Source organism: Lagenorhynchus albirostris, chromosome 2, assembly GCF_949774975.1.
Source record: "Lagenorhynchus albirostris chromosome 2, mLagAlb1.1, whole genome shotgun sequence".
In the NCBI taxonomy this organism is placed as follows: Eukaryota; Metazoa; Chordata; class Mammalia; order Artiodactyla; family Delphinidae; genus Lagenorhynchus; species Lagenorhynchus albirostris.
Window position 1 is genome coordinate 130,871,604 of NC_083096.1, and position 13,780 is coordinate 130,885,383.

Sequence of the window (13,780 nt, forward strand, 5' to 3'; positions counted from 1 at the left end):
GTTTCTGGGGAAGCTGGCTGAGGGGCCCAAGATGTCTCAGTGCTGGTGCCGGCCTGCTGGTGAGTCGGCTGGGTACTGCCATGGCAGGCTGCGGGGCTGTGGTGGTCTTGGGGCTTGGGTCTGCCCACTGGTGTATATGGCTGGAGCCCAGGATGTCCTAGAGCTGGCACCTGCCCACTGGTGTGTGAGGCTGGTTGAGAGGCTAGAGCCGGCTTGCTGGTGGGCAGAGCCAGAGCCCAGGGGGGTCTTGGGGCTGGTACCTGCCCACTGGTGGCTGGAGCTGGGTCCTGTGGTCTCCGGATGCAGGGCCCTGGGGTTCCCAGGGCTAGTGCCTATGCACTGGTATGTGGAACTGGGTCCTGGCCCCTCTGCTGGCTATGGGCTCAAGGGGTCTTAAGGCAGCCTGGCCACTGGTGAGTGGGGCTGTGTCCCCACCCTTTTAGTTGCTTGGCCTGATGCATCCCAGCACTGACCCAGCAGGGCCAGGTCAGGCACTAATAACCTAGAGGGAGGATTCCAAATGGTGCTTACCAGCACCAGCGTCCATGTGGTAGAATGAGCTCCCCCAAATGGCTGCCACCAATATTATATTAATTTATGTGATTAAAATTTAGAATAATATTACCTTCAGAAAATAAATTAAGTAACATGTATATAATTTAATGTTTAAGAATTTCAGAGATTAGCTTAAGAATAAAAAGACACTTAGCTTTTTTGCTCTATAACGACAACCTGCAGAATTAAAATCAGACGCTTAGAACAGAAATCTTACCTGTTCGCTTATTTCTGTCCACATAACAATACTTTAACTCATAGTCTTGTAATAAATCATGAACTTCCTGAAAGAGACAAAACATGAACTCAATAAACACATGAATGCAGTTAGTAGATGATCCAGCTTAGCAGCCGACCACCATTACCATCACCATCCCCCATGTAAAAAAATCTTCCATGGATCTCCATCACTTATTTAAATTAAAGGCATTCAGGCCCACCAGATATGGCACCAACATACCTCTGCAAATACATCTCCCAATATATCCCTACACATGCCCATATTCCTGCTCAGATGAACACTCATTCTCTCATGAGTATACCATGCACAATCCTCATTCTGAATTACGCTGATACCTCGATCTAGCATGGGGCAAACATACCACTACAGCTCCCAAACTTCATCTAGAATCACATGCTTCCTTTGAAATCCCAGCTCAAATGTTCTTCCATGAAGATTTTTCCAATTCTTTTCCACAGAACATCACCTCTCCCACCACTATGCTAACAACGGTCATACTTTATTTATGCCTCTCTTAACACAAATAATATGAAATGTTTCTACTTGTGTTCTACATACTGAGTTTTTAACAAGTGTTACACCTGTAGATGGTAATACCAGCATGTAGAAGAAATAAATATAAATTAAAACCTAATTTAGAGGTCCCTGGGTATGAAAACAAGTAACAACCACCAAGGTATGGTATGTAGTCCAATTTATTTCCCCTTGGCTCCCCAAGATGTTTAAACTGGCTTTCTTGTTTGTTCAGTTTCTATTACTAATCCAGTCTGAACTTTTAAACTGTGATATCATAACTTCCATCCACCTGGGAAAATACAGCATATTTCCTCTGTATTTCTCCAATCCTTTCTGTTAAACCGATAATACTTGAGTACAAGAACTATATTTATCTGTATATTATATATATTGCTTTGAGCATACTAGGCACTCACATAAACATTAAAATGAATATAATTTATTTTGTCATTGACTTGATATTAAGCCTTGAAAATTTTACTCATAATATACAACCGATGTAGTTATTATTTTTTAAAGGAATTGAACTATCACGTAAGTGGACATTTGGACCCCAGGTGAGACAGTGGTACAGCCAACCTGTTCTATTTTACAAATGAATACACTAAACAGACATAAGTGCTAGGATGTTAAGTTTGCAACCTAAACTAATTAATTCAGTAATATAATAATAATTCTTATTACTGATATTTTTATAGTTAACATTCATTTAGTTTTTACTAGGTACCAGAACATTGAACTTACTCCTTTCATTAAAAAATCAGGAAACCAGAGCAGAGCAAATTCAAGTAACTTGCCAAAGCTTACACTCAGTAATTTGCTGAGTATAGATTCACCAATTGGCTTGATTCTAGGGACAACACTCTTAACCTCTATGCTATACTGCCTTATTTCTTCCAGGATTAACTGAAATAGTATACTACCACAGTTAGTTATAAAACCAACACCACAATGTCCGAATAAGTGATCATATGGAAATGGAAAATAAGTAAGAGGACAGTTACAAGTTGAGAAACATTTTCTCTTTCAATCCAACGTAAGGGAGTGGGGGAGACTGATATAATAGGCAAAGTATAAAAATAGTGCTGGGTGAAACAAAGACAATCATCTTTGAGATAAGAAAGATAAGAAAGGTAAAGGTGATAATTTAGTATTCTTTATCAGTAAGTCAATATTAGAAATGTTTTAAAATATATATACTTATCAATTGTGTAAAATATTGTTTGATGAATTACATAGTAATATGATCAACATACAGATTAGTTTATATATTACTGCTATGGTAATTTTTTGTCTTGTAAGCTTCAATATTTTCTTGAACTTAAACAACAGTGTATTGCTCATTAAGTAAACATAACTCTCTCAGCAGCATACCATATATATTTTGCGAATCAGCTAATTTAATATTATACTTTATATAGAAGGTGACACAGTTTTGTTTGAAAGGATCCAGTGTGTGCTTTTAGTTGCACAAACTTTAATCTCTCATTTCACTAGTTAACAGCTGTCAAATGCCAGATAAAGAAAACATGATACTGCTCTTCACTTGATCAAGTCTCCGTAAACAATTGACATGTTATATTACTCATTTAGCTAACAGAACCACCTAAGTTTTCAAAGATGCATTTTGCCAGTTGGAAATTTTATTTTTAAAACACCCATATTTCTAATCATAGCTTTCCTATGTATCAGACATGGAATACAGATTTTGCCAACTGGGAAACTTTACAAAGCTTCCTGCAAAGAAAAAAACAATTATTTTTCTCCATGCCCTGGTTGCCTTGACCCAGGCAAAAGTGGGTCACCCCTCAACTTGAGCCTCAGCAAGTTGGCCAAATTAAAAACTTAAAACCTGAAAGAGAGTCCTAACAACCATTTGCCAAAATTCTACTGTGCTCCACACCACACAAAACCAAAAGGACTAAAATTATGTCTCCCTGTTCTAATCTAGTTTTATGACACTTTCAACTTACAAGCTAACTTTAAGGAATGAAGTTGCACCTTTGATGCAAATACTTTGTCCTCTGACTAGCAATATCAGTTACACATTTCTTACAGTAAGATGAGCTCATCGATTTTGGTAATTGTTAGATAGCTTTAGTAACCTATTTCCAGACCCGATTCACCATCACCCCCTGGAATTAAATGAAAAGTTTTCCACATATGAAATGTTTTCTGGGGAGAGGTTTAACAGCTTTCAACTCAAAGTGGTCTGTTAATAACCCCCCAAGAGTCGAACAATCATTGTTCTAGCTGGTGTGAACTTCTTCCTGAATGAAACCCAGCCTTAGTTTTAAACTTGAATCACACTGTCTTCCAAGCCCTTTGCAGACTTATGTTCTAAAAAGGGCTTTCATAGATTAAAGCACTTTGCTTTTAAATTCCACTTTTTTGGAATGAAAAAAATATTTTTATTTATGTTCTTTTAAAATTGTAAGTGATTTGATAATACAAAAGGATTATCTGTAACATATATTATGAGGCATAATAATGAAATAAGCACCCAGGAGCTCTACACCAAACTTAAAGACTAGGACATTGGCAACACTGTTCCATCTAACTACGCCTTCCTGCACTAGCCCATCCCCCATAGCTGGAGTCCTCAGGCAGCTTTGTATCCCCAAATAATACATTGTTTTGGTTTGTTTCTGAGCTTTATAAAAATGGTATTATGCTATTTTTAATCTTCTTTGCCTTGCTTTTTATACTCAATATTATGTTTCTAAAATTCACTCATGATCCACATGGCTACTGTTCATTTATTCACTATGGTTTAACATTCCATTCTGTGATTTTAGTATGGTTTACATATCTATTTTTCTATCAGTGAATATCTGATTTGTTTCCAGGTTGTTGCTATTTTGCTACTGTTTGCTATTAAACTACTGTCACCTTCTTGTAAATTTTACGTTATCTCCTGGTGTTCCTGTGCAAAAATTTCTGAAAGTGGGAAATTCCTGGGCTATACACATGCAAAGGATCGTCTTTACAAGAAAGGGCCAGCTTCTTTACCAGACTGTTACAGTTTACATTCCCATCGATGGTATATGGGAGTCCTTACAATGCTTGGTCTCATCAGACACTTAAATTTTGTCAATTTAGTGGATATAAAATCATACCTCCTTGTGCTCTTGATTTGCATTCCCTTGATTAATAAGGCAGGGCATTGTGATGGTTAGTTTTGTGTGTGAACTTGGCTACAGAATCCAGTTCTTAAGTAATCTACGTGTTGCTGCAAAGGTATTTTCTAGATATGGTTAATATCTACAATCAGTTTACTCTAAGTGAAGGAGATCACCTTGGATAATGCAGGTGGGCCCCATCTAGTCAGCTGAAGAGCTTAAGAGAAAAACCGAGGTATTCTGGAGAAGAAATCCTGCCTCGAGACTGTAGCATCAACACCTGCCTGAGTGTCTAGCCTGCTGGTATACCTCACAGATTTTAGACTAGCCAGCCCTCACAATCAATCAATCAATTTCTCTATGAATGTACATAGTATAAATACATATTAATATAAATTTTATATATAATGTTTCTCAGAAGAACTCTGATACAGGTATTTTTCATATTTGTTTACCATTTATTTCCTCTTCTGATAAACATTTACTTATCTTTATTGCCCATTTTTCTATTGTGTTTATTTATTTATTTATTATTATTATTTTTTGCAGTATGCGGGCCTCTCACCGCTGCAGCCTCTCCCGTCGCAGAGCACAGGCTCCAGACACGCAGGCCCAGCGGCCACGGCTCACAGGCCCAGCCGCTCCACGGCATGTGGGATCCTCCCGGACCGGGGAACGAACCCGTGTCCCCGCATCGGCAGGCAGACTCTCAACCACTGCGCCACCAGGGAAGCCCTATATTTTCTTTTATTGACATGTAGAATTTTTTTTTAATATTTTGGATACTAATTCCTTGTTGGGAAGCGTATTATATATGTATTCCCCTAGTAAGTGGTCTGTCATTTTATTTGTGGGTACTTTTGGTAAAGAGAAGTTTTTCATTTAATGAAGCCAAATGTATCAGCTTTTTCCTTTAGAATTTCTGTTTTTTGTGCCTTAAGAAATCCTTTCCTACCCAAGGCCATACGATAGTTTGTCTTCCAAAAGTTTTTAAATTTTTTCTTTCACTTATCAGTTTTTAGTCAGTTGGAGTTAGCCATATTATTCTAGCCATAATTTCCAGTACAATCTTGAATAGAAGTGATTCTGGTATTGCTCCTAATCTCAAAGGGAAATTTTTCAATATTTCACCATGGAACATGATTGCTTCTGGTTTCTCTAGATAATCTTTAAGTTTGAGGAATTTGTATTCTATTCCTGTTTGCTATGAGTTTTTATTATGAATGGGTGTTAAATGTTATCAAATGCTTTTTCTGCATCTACTGAGATGACTTAAGTCCCATCTTCATGCCAGTCATCTCCAAATTTTTATCTCCACCTCAAATTTCTCTCCCGGGCTCCACACCTATACAAGCTATTGCTTGCTCAGAACTGCATTTGAATGTTACACACCAGATAATACTGTTTTGGGCCCAACACAAGGCCCAAAATGTGTTGATACATTTGCATTGTGTGTGAACTTGGCTACAGAATCCAGTTCTCCAACATTTGGCAAATGATACATTTCGTGGTACTGGCTGAGTAAATGCGGTGTCAATTTTAACTTGGCTAAACTTTTAACAGCTTTCAATACAGCTGTTTTGCTGGAAAGTTCTTTTGAATAGCTACTCTTCGCCAGGGGAACATTTTGACTTGGCTTAAAAAAAAATTAAGTAAACTTTCAGCTTTTTTATTAGCAGTATAATAATTTATTGAATGTTTACTTTCTCTCAGGCCCTTTATTGAAATAACTTTGTTTAACCCTAACAAACCCATGATATAGATTTTAAAGTTGGATGTTATTATCGATTTTAAAGTGGAAGATATTGAGGCCTAGAGAAGGGACTTGTATAGACAGTATGTAACGAATCTGGGATTCAAACCCAGGTTGACAGACCTTAGAGCAAACACAATGAATACTATATCTTAAGTATCATCAATACAAAAATAAAACCTATGAACTATTCATTTCCATCGCATTCCTAATGCTTACTGCATCACTGACCTCCTAACCTTAGGACAGAGATCAGGGTAAGAACAAAGTTTGGGAGATAAAAACAAAAACAACATAATTTTACTTTTTGACAGCTAGAAATCTGAAAGCATCACTCCCTTGTTTAAATATTTCAATGGATCCTCATTTCCCTTAAAATAAAATCCAAACTTCCTTAAATGTCTTACAATCATCTGGTCCTACTTAATGTGCTAGCCTTATATTGAATCACTACCCCTCTCAAACTCTACTCCTTATCTACTCCTTATCTACTCCTCTCAAACTCTACTCCTTACACAATGCCCTAACTCTTGGCCATGCTTTTTCTTTTCTTTAGGACTTGATATATCTTGTTACTACCACTATGAATATTCCTCACGTCTCCCTTTCTCTCCCTTCCCCTAGTTAATTTCTCTCTCCCTGGTTTTCAGCTTAAATGAGTTTCTCTAAGAAGCCTTTCTGAATCTCTCAGGTGTGGAGTAGGTATCTTTCTTTTGGGCTCCCATAGCATTTTTTACTCTTTCCATTGCAACACTTATAGCACCCATCATCTGTATTTTAACTGCTTATATATCTGTATCTTCATTAGATTGTAGGCTTATTAGTAGCAAATAGCATGTAGCTGGCCTTGTTCGTAAAAAAGTCTCCAACATTTGGCAAAAAGCAGACCTTGCATATTTGTTAAGTGCATGAATATTTGTTTCTACATATTACCTTTATCAACTCCAATACAGTATTTTTCTAAGATTATTTTACCATCTGAACATAAACCAGTATGTTTAAAGTGCTCAAAAAGAAAAAACAATTACTCTCTTTACACTAACCTGATACATAACTCACTTCTTCTTTAAAAGAAAATATTTGCATACGTCAAATTAATGAATATTATATATCTAGCAGTAAGAGGTTCTCCTTGAGCAGTTCTTGCTTATAGATATCCCCAGGAGATAGATTTACATAACCATGTCTCCCAAAGAATAATCCTACAGAAATCACGATCTCCTTTTCTCTGACACAAATGTTTTCTCTTTCCAGTATCACCCGGATGTAATACTGTATTCATTTTCCATTGCTGTGCAACAAATTAAATTGCTTAAAACAATCCCCATTTATTATCTCTCAGTTCTGTAGGTCAAAAGTTCCGGCAGGCTCAAATGCATTCTCTGCTTAGGGTCTCTCAAGGCCCAAAATCAAGGGCTTAGGCAGGCTGGGCTCTTCTCTGGAGGCTCTAAGAAAGAATGCACTTCCACTCATTAAGGCAGTTAGCAGAATTCAGTTTCTTGCAATTGTACAACTGAAGTCCCCATTTTCTCGCTGGCTGTCAGCTGGGGACCACACTCAGCATCTAGAGACTGCTCTAAAATCCTTGTATGTGGCCCCCCTGCATCTTCAGACCCAGCAACAGTGCATCAAACCCTTCTTGTGCTTCAGATCATCTGACTTCTCCCTCTGCTACTAGCTGGAGAAAACGCTCTGCTTTTAAAGGGCTAGTATGATGAGATATGGCTCACTGGGATAATCTCCCTTTTGATACCCCTAAGTCAACTGTGTAGTAACCTTAATTATATCTGCAAACATCCCCTTCTGTCATGTAATGTAACAGTCACACATGTGATACCTTATCACATTCACAGTTCCATGGATTAGAAATCTTGGGGGGCCATTTCTAAATTCTGCCCGCCACGACACCACTAATAATAGATATCACTTACTGTACCCTTACACATATGTCACACAAAATATCTTATTTCATACCACAGGTTTCAGAGCTCAAGCAAGGTGAGGAGGACATCTGCCCAGAAGGAAACCCCAGCACAGAGAGTCAGAACTCAGGCAAGGTGAGGAAGCCTTCTGGCCAGTGGAAGAGCCCAGTACAGAAGGATGGAGCTTATACTGGATGAGGTGGGTGTCTGCATGCGGGAGGGCACAGTCATCTGCAGGGGTGATGGGAGACTGATTACTTAAAGGAGGATTGTTCAAATAAGTAAATATATTAAGGACAATGAACACCAGGTTTCTCACTGTCAGAAAAAAAAAGTAACAAACATGGAATGGCAGAAAACTAGAAAGAACTCTACGGAGTTAGACTGCAATTTGATGTATCAGTGTGAACTCATTCCTTTCAACAGACAGACAGATATAGGTGTAAATATATGTGTGTACACACATACATACACACATATATTCTCTTGCTCTGCCTACTAAGAGGAACTGACAGCAGTGATATCTCAGTGGCAATGAGTACATCTAGTTCCCAGATCTTGGCTTCTTAATAGTATTTTCCCCCAAAAGAAACTAGGCTTTATAAAAGTCATCTAGGGCTGCCATAACAAAATATCATAGACAACAGAAACTTAATTTACTCACAGATCTGGAAGTTAGAATTCCAAGATCAAGGCTCTAGTTGATCTGGCTTCTGCTGAGATCTCTCTTCCTGGCTTGTAGATGGCCACCTTCACCCTATGCCCTTACATGGCCTTTCCTTGGTGCTTGCACACATCGGGGTTGGGCTGGGGGTGAGGCACACAGCAGAAAGAGAGCTCTCTGGTGTCTTTTCTTCAATGGCAATAATCCTATCAGATCAGGGCCCCACCCTGATGACTTCCTTTAAATTTAATTACTTCCATAGAGACCCCGGCCACACTTAGGGCTTCAACATATGAATTTGGGGGAAAACAAGCATTCAGTCTCTCATGAAATGGATGATTCAAGAGCTAAAGCACAGAAAATAAAACATAAGCTGCAACAGCGTATTGTGTCAAAAGCAAAGCGAAGTGCTCAGTGAATGACGGGGACATGTCAAAAGTACATAGGACCAGTAGACAAAATACAGAAGCAACCTAAGTGTCCATCAAAAGATGAATGGATAAAAAAGATGTGGTGTATATATATACAATGGAATATTAGCCATAAAAAATAATGAAATTTTGCCACTTGCAACAACATGGTTGGACCTGAAGGGTATTATGCTGAGTGAAATAAGTCAGAGAAAGACAAATACTGCATGTTATCACTTATATGTGGAATCTGAAAAATACAACAAAATATGAATATAACAGAAACAGACTCACTGATATAGAGAACAAACTAGAGATTACCAGTGGGGAGAGGGACACGGGAAAGGGCACAATGGGGGTAGAGGATGAAGAGGTACAAAGTACTATGGAAAAAATATATAAGGATACAATATATGACACAGGGAATATAGCCAATATTTTATAATAGCTTTAAATGGAGTATAATCTATAAAAATATTGAATCACTATGTTGTACCCTTGAAACTAACATAACATTGTAAATCAACTATACTTTAATTTAAAAAAAAGGACCTTTCCCTTAAGTGTGTGCTAGAATTAGTGACTTGTTTCTAAAGAACAGTGAATGGGAAAAATAGTATCTTTACAGAGGAGTGATGTGGCAGACATCATCTTAAGGAAATGATCAAGGTTAACAACACCAGTGAAAGTCATATTGATGTCATGATGTCATGTACCCCATGAAATGACATGATCAGAAGTGGACTTTGCCTCTGTGGAATTCTTCCCAAAATTCCATAACCCTAATCTCCCATGAGAAAAACATCATACAAACCCGAGGGGTGTTCTAAAAAGTTTCTGACCAAACTATCAAGATCATGAAAAACAAGAAAAGACTGAGAAACTGATGCAGAATGGAAATTAAGGAGATGAGATGTGGTAACTAAATGCAATGTGGTACCCTGGACTGGATCCTGAAACAGGAAAAGGACATAAGTGAAAAAAACAAATCAAATCCAAAGTCTACAGTTCAGTTAATAATAATGTACCAATGTAATCTCTTAGTCTTGACTAGTGTACCTTGGTTACAAGATTTAACATTAGGGGAAACTGGGTAAAGAATATATAGGAACTCTATGGACTCTCTTTGTAACTTCTTTTGTAAATCTAAAATTATTCCAAAACAAAAAGTTTATTTAAAAAGAGGACATAGGAGCCAGCTTAAAGAAGCTCCCACTGTCCAAACGTAAAACAATTAAAGCATCAAGGTAAGTAATGATAGTAATGGAGTATAAACCATTGAACAACATAGGAAACCAAGAATTTATTTTTGATATAAAATAATAAATCCATAAATTGAACACTAGAAAGGGAATACAGGCATACCTCAGAGACATTGTGGGTTTGGTTCCAGGCCACTGCAATAAAGTGAATATCAAAATAAAGTGGGTCACACAAATTTTTTGGTTTCCCAGTGCATATGAAAGTTATGCTTATACTATACTCTAGTATATTAAATGTGCAGTAGCATTATGTCTAAAACAAGTACATACCTTAATTAAAAAAAACTTTATTGCTAAAAACTTGCTATCCGTCATCTGAGCTGTCAGCACATCATACTCTTTTTGCAATAGTAACAAAGATCACTGATCACAGATCACCATAACAAATATAATAATAATGAACAAGTTGGAAATATTGTGAGAATTACCAAAATGTGACACAGAGACACGAAGTGAGCAAATGCTGTTGGAAAAATGGTGCCGACAGTCTTGTTTGATGCAGGGTTGCCACAAACTTTCAATTTGTAAAAAATGCAATATCTGTGACAAGCAAATAAAGAAAAGCACACTAAAATGAGGTATGCCTGTAGAATATTTATACAGTCTTAACTAAAGTATCTCCTCTCAAAAATCCTTATTAATTACAAAGGGAAAAACTTTGCTTATAGAAGCCTGGCAGATACCACTTTAATAAAAGTCAATCAGAGGGATCAAAGTTAACTTTATCAGCAATGGGACAAATCTAAAACGTGCATCACCCTGTGATATTCCTGCCAAGGTTATGTAACTTGAGTCTAATTATGCAGAACTAATCTAATTATATAGAATGTCCAAATTGAAGGACACTCTATAAAGTAACTGGCCTGTAATCCTCAAAAGGGTCAAGGCTGGAAAAGACAAGTTATTCCAGACTGAAGACTAAAAAGACACAACAACTAAGTGCAATATATGATTCTGAACTGGATCCTTTCACTATAAAAGATATTAATGGGAAAACTGGCAAAACTTAAACGCGATCTGTAGATTTGACGGTAGTATTTTGAGTTTGATGGTAGTGATGTGTTTATGCTGGAGAAAGTCCATATTTGTAGAAAATACACAGTAAAGTACTCAGGTTGATAGAGAGTAGGTCAATGCTCACTCTCAAACAATTTAGGGAAAAATAGTTCTTTGTACAGTACTTACGACCTTTCTGTAAGTTTGTGATTATTTCAAAATTTAAAATTTCCCAGATTCACACGTTCTTGTTTATTGCCATTACTTCTACTCTAGATCAGGATGTGAAAAACGAACAAGGTATAAACTCAGAGAGAAGGAGACTGATCAGAAGTCAAAAGCCAGCAGCTGAACTTGAGAGTAACAGAAGATCCAAAGTTCAGGAAATAAAGGCAAGCTGGGAACTAGAAGCAGATAATCACTGTAGTGGGTTAAGGAAAGATATAAAAACTGATTAGCTGGGGCAAAGCGGATAGGGTGGGACGGGCTGGAGCTGGGTGAAAGGGGATGGCAGGAAAAGAGGCAAAGAATATGCGTGCAAATACAGGCTCAAACAAATACAGTGAATTCTAATGCTATCTTGGCATTCAGGTGGTAACAAAAGTTTAACAGAAACCTTCAAATTCACAAAGAAAATGTACAAGCATAAGGACGAAGGAAATCTAAAGATAATGAGAGTAAATAAGCACAAAATTGTCAAATGCCTAGAAAACAAGTTGAGAGACTCACACTAAGTTAGAGACTCAGAAATCGAACAAAAAAGGGACACTTTTCATAGCAATAAATACTTATTGTGAATAGTCTTGATATGTTTTAAAGAGACATTTTCTTTACATTAACCTTGTTTTTTTTTTTTGCGGTACGCGGACCTCTCACTGTTGTGGCCTCTCCCGTTGCGGAGCACAGGCTCCGGACGCGCAGGCTCAGCGGCCATGGCTCACGGGCCCAGCCACTCCCGCAGCATGTGGGATCTTCGCGGACAGGGGCACGAACCCGTGTCCCCTGCATCGGCAGACGGACTCTCAACCACTGCGCCACCAGGGAAGCCCTATATTAACCTTTGTATCAAGAAATACTCATTGTGAATAGTCTTGATATGTTTTAAAGTGACATTCTTTATATCAACCTTTGTAACAACACACGTTAAGTGAGAAACATTACACTGTAATATCTTGGACTCTAAGAAAAAGAATTCTGTACATCCACCCTGTGTCAGGCACAATAGGTAAAGTGTTAGTAATACTGGGTGACCAGAGAACAATAAGCTTTTACATCAAACGTAAAGTGACACAGGTGACTTTCTTAGAAAGAAAATTAAGAAGTCTGATTTATTTTCTTGCCCAGAGAGAGGATCATCCCACATATGCATAAATGTGGCCCACAGAAGTTTCTGCTGAAAACTCTTCTCAAGAAGCAGCTTTGGACCTGTTTAAATTGGTCCATACTCAGGTGAGGTCCCAAACACATAATCAAAATTACACTGGCGTGGAAAGGTGCTTCTCAGTTTAGGTCTAAAATCTCCCAGAGTGAGATCAGGGGTAAATTACAAGAGATCCACAACCCCTTGAAATTACATGCAAATTTCTGTGTGCCTATGAACATTAGAACTTTTCTGGAGAGAGGGTTTATAGCTTTCAACTTACTCACATGCAATAAACAGTTGACTGATAGAATAATTATATGTGAACGGAGTTCACGGCCTAAAAAGCTAACACAGTCTTACAATGCAAAATTTGTTCATCTTACAAACTAATCCTGAAAGCCTGCCATGTGTCACACACATTAACAGAAGTACAGCATTTTAGAACAAATACGTGGGTCATCTCCTTCTGTTTTAAACTTCCCTGGGAACAGTGTGTCAGGTTCTAGGTTAAACACTGGTGACACAAAGGTAAATATTACATAATCCCTGTCCTTTGAAACACAATATAGAGTGTATGCAGGGGAATTACAATCATAATACAGTGTGGGATAAGAATATAAACTTCGGAATAAAAAAGACATTAGCTTTTCTCCACTCTACTACTACTAAGCTGAATGACTTTGGGCAAATTGCTTGACATTAATTTTGCATCTGTGTTTCCCTATCAGTAAAATGAGAATAAAAAAATCTGATCTCACAGCCTTGAAAAAAGGATTAAATATAATGTAAATGAAGCTCGGTGCCTGGCAACAGCAGGCATCTAATAAACAAAGGTTATTATTGTTATTATAGAAATCCAGAGAAAAGAGAATTTGCTCTGGCTGAGGGATTACAAGGAGATCTCAACTAGACTACCATACTCGATTTCGGGCGCCACATTTTAAGAGATGCAATGACAAAATGATAGTGGTGTGCG

The 13,780-nt window shown here is 37.7% G+C and overlaps 1 protein-coding gene across 2 annotated transcripts in view; it reads right to left on the reverse strand.

The window, feature by feature from the left end:
- The window catches only part of RAVER2 (ribonucleoprotein, PTB binding 2), a 104,014-nt gene that overhangs the window by 82,620 nt on the left and 7,614 nt on the right, over positions 1–13,780 (reverse strand). For both annotated transcript variants that reach the window (XM_060139852.1, XM_060139851.1), the window contains exon 2: positions 773–839. In XM_060139852.1, the coding sequence (XP_059995835.1) occupies positions 773–839 (67 nt within the window). The remainder of the gene's footprint in view (positions 1–772; positions 840–13,780) is intronic.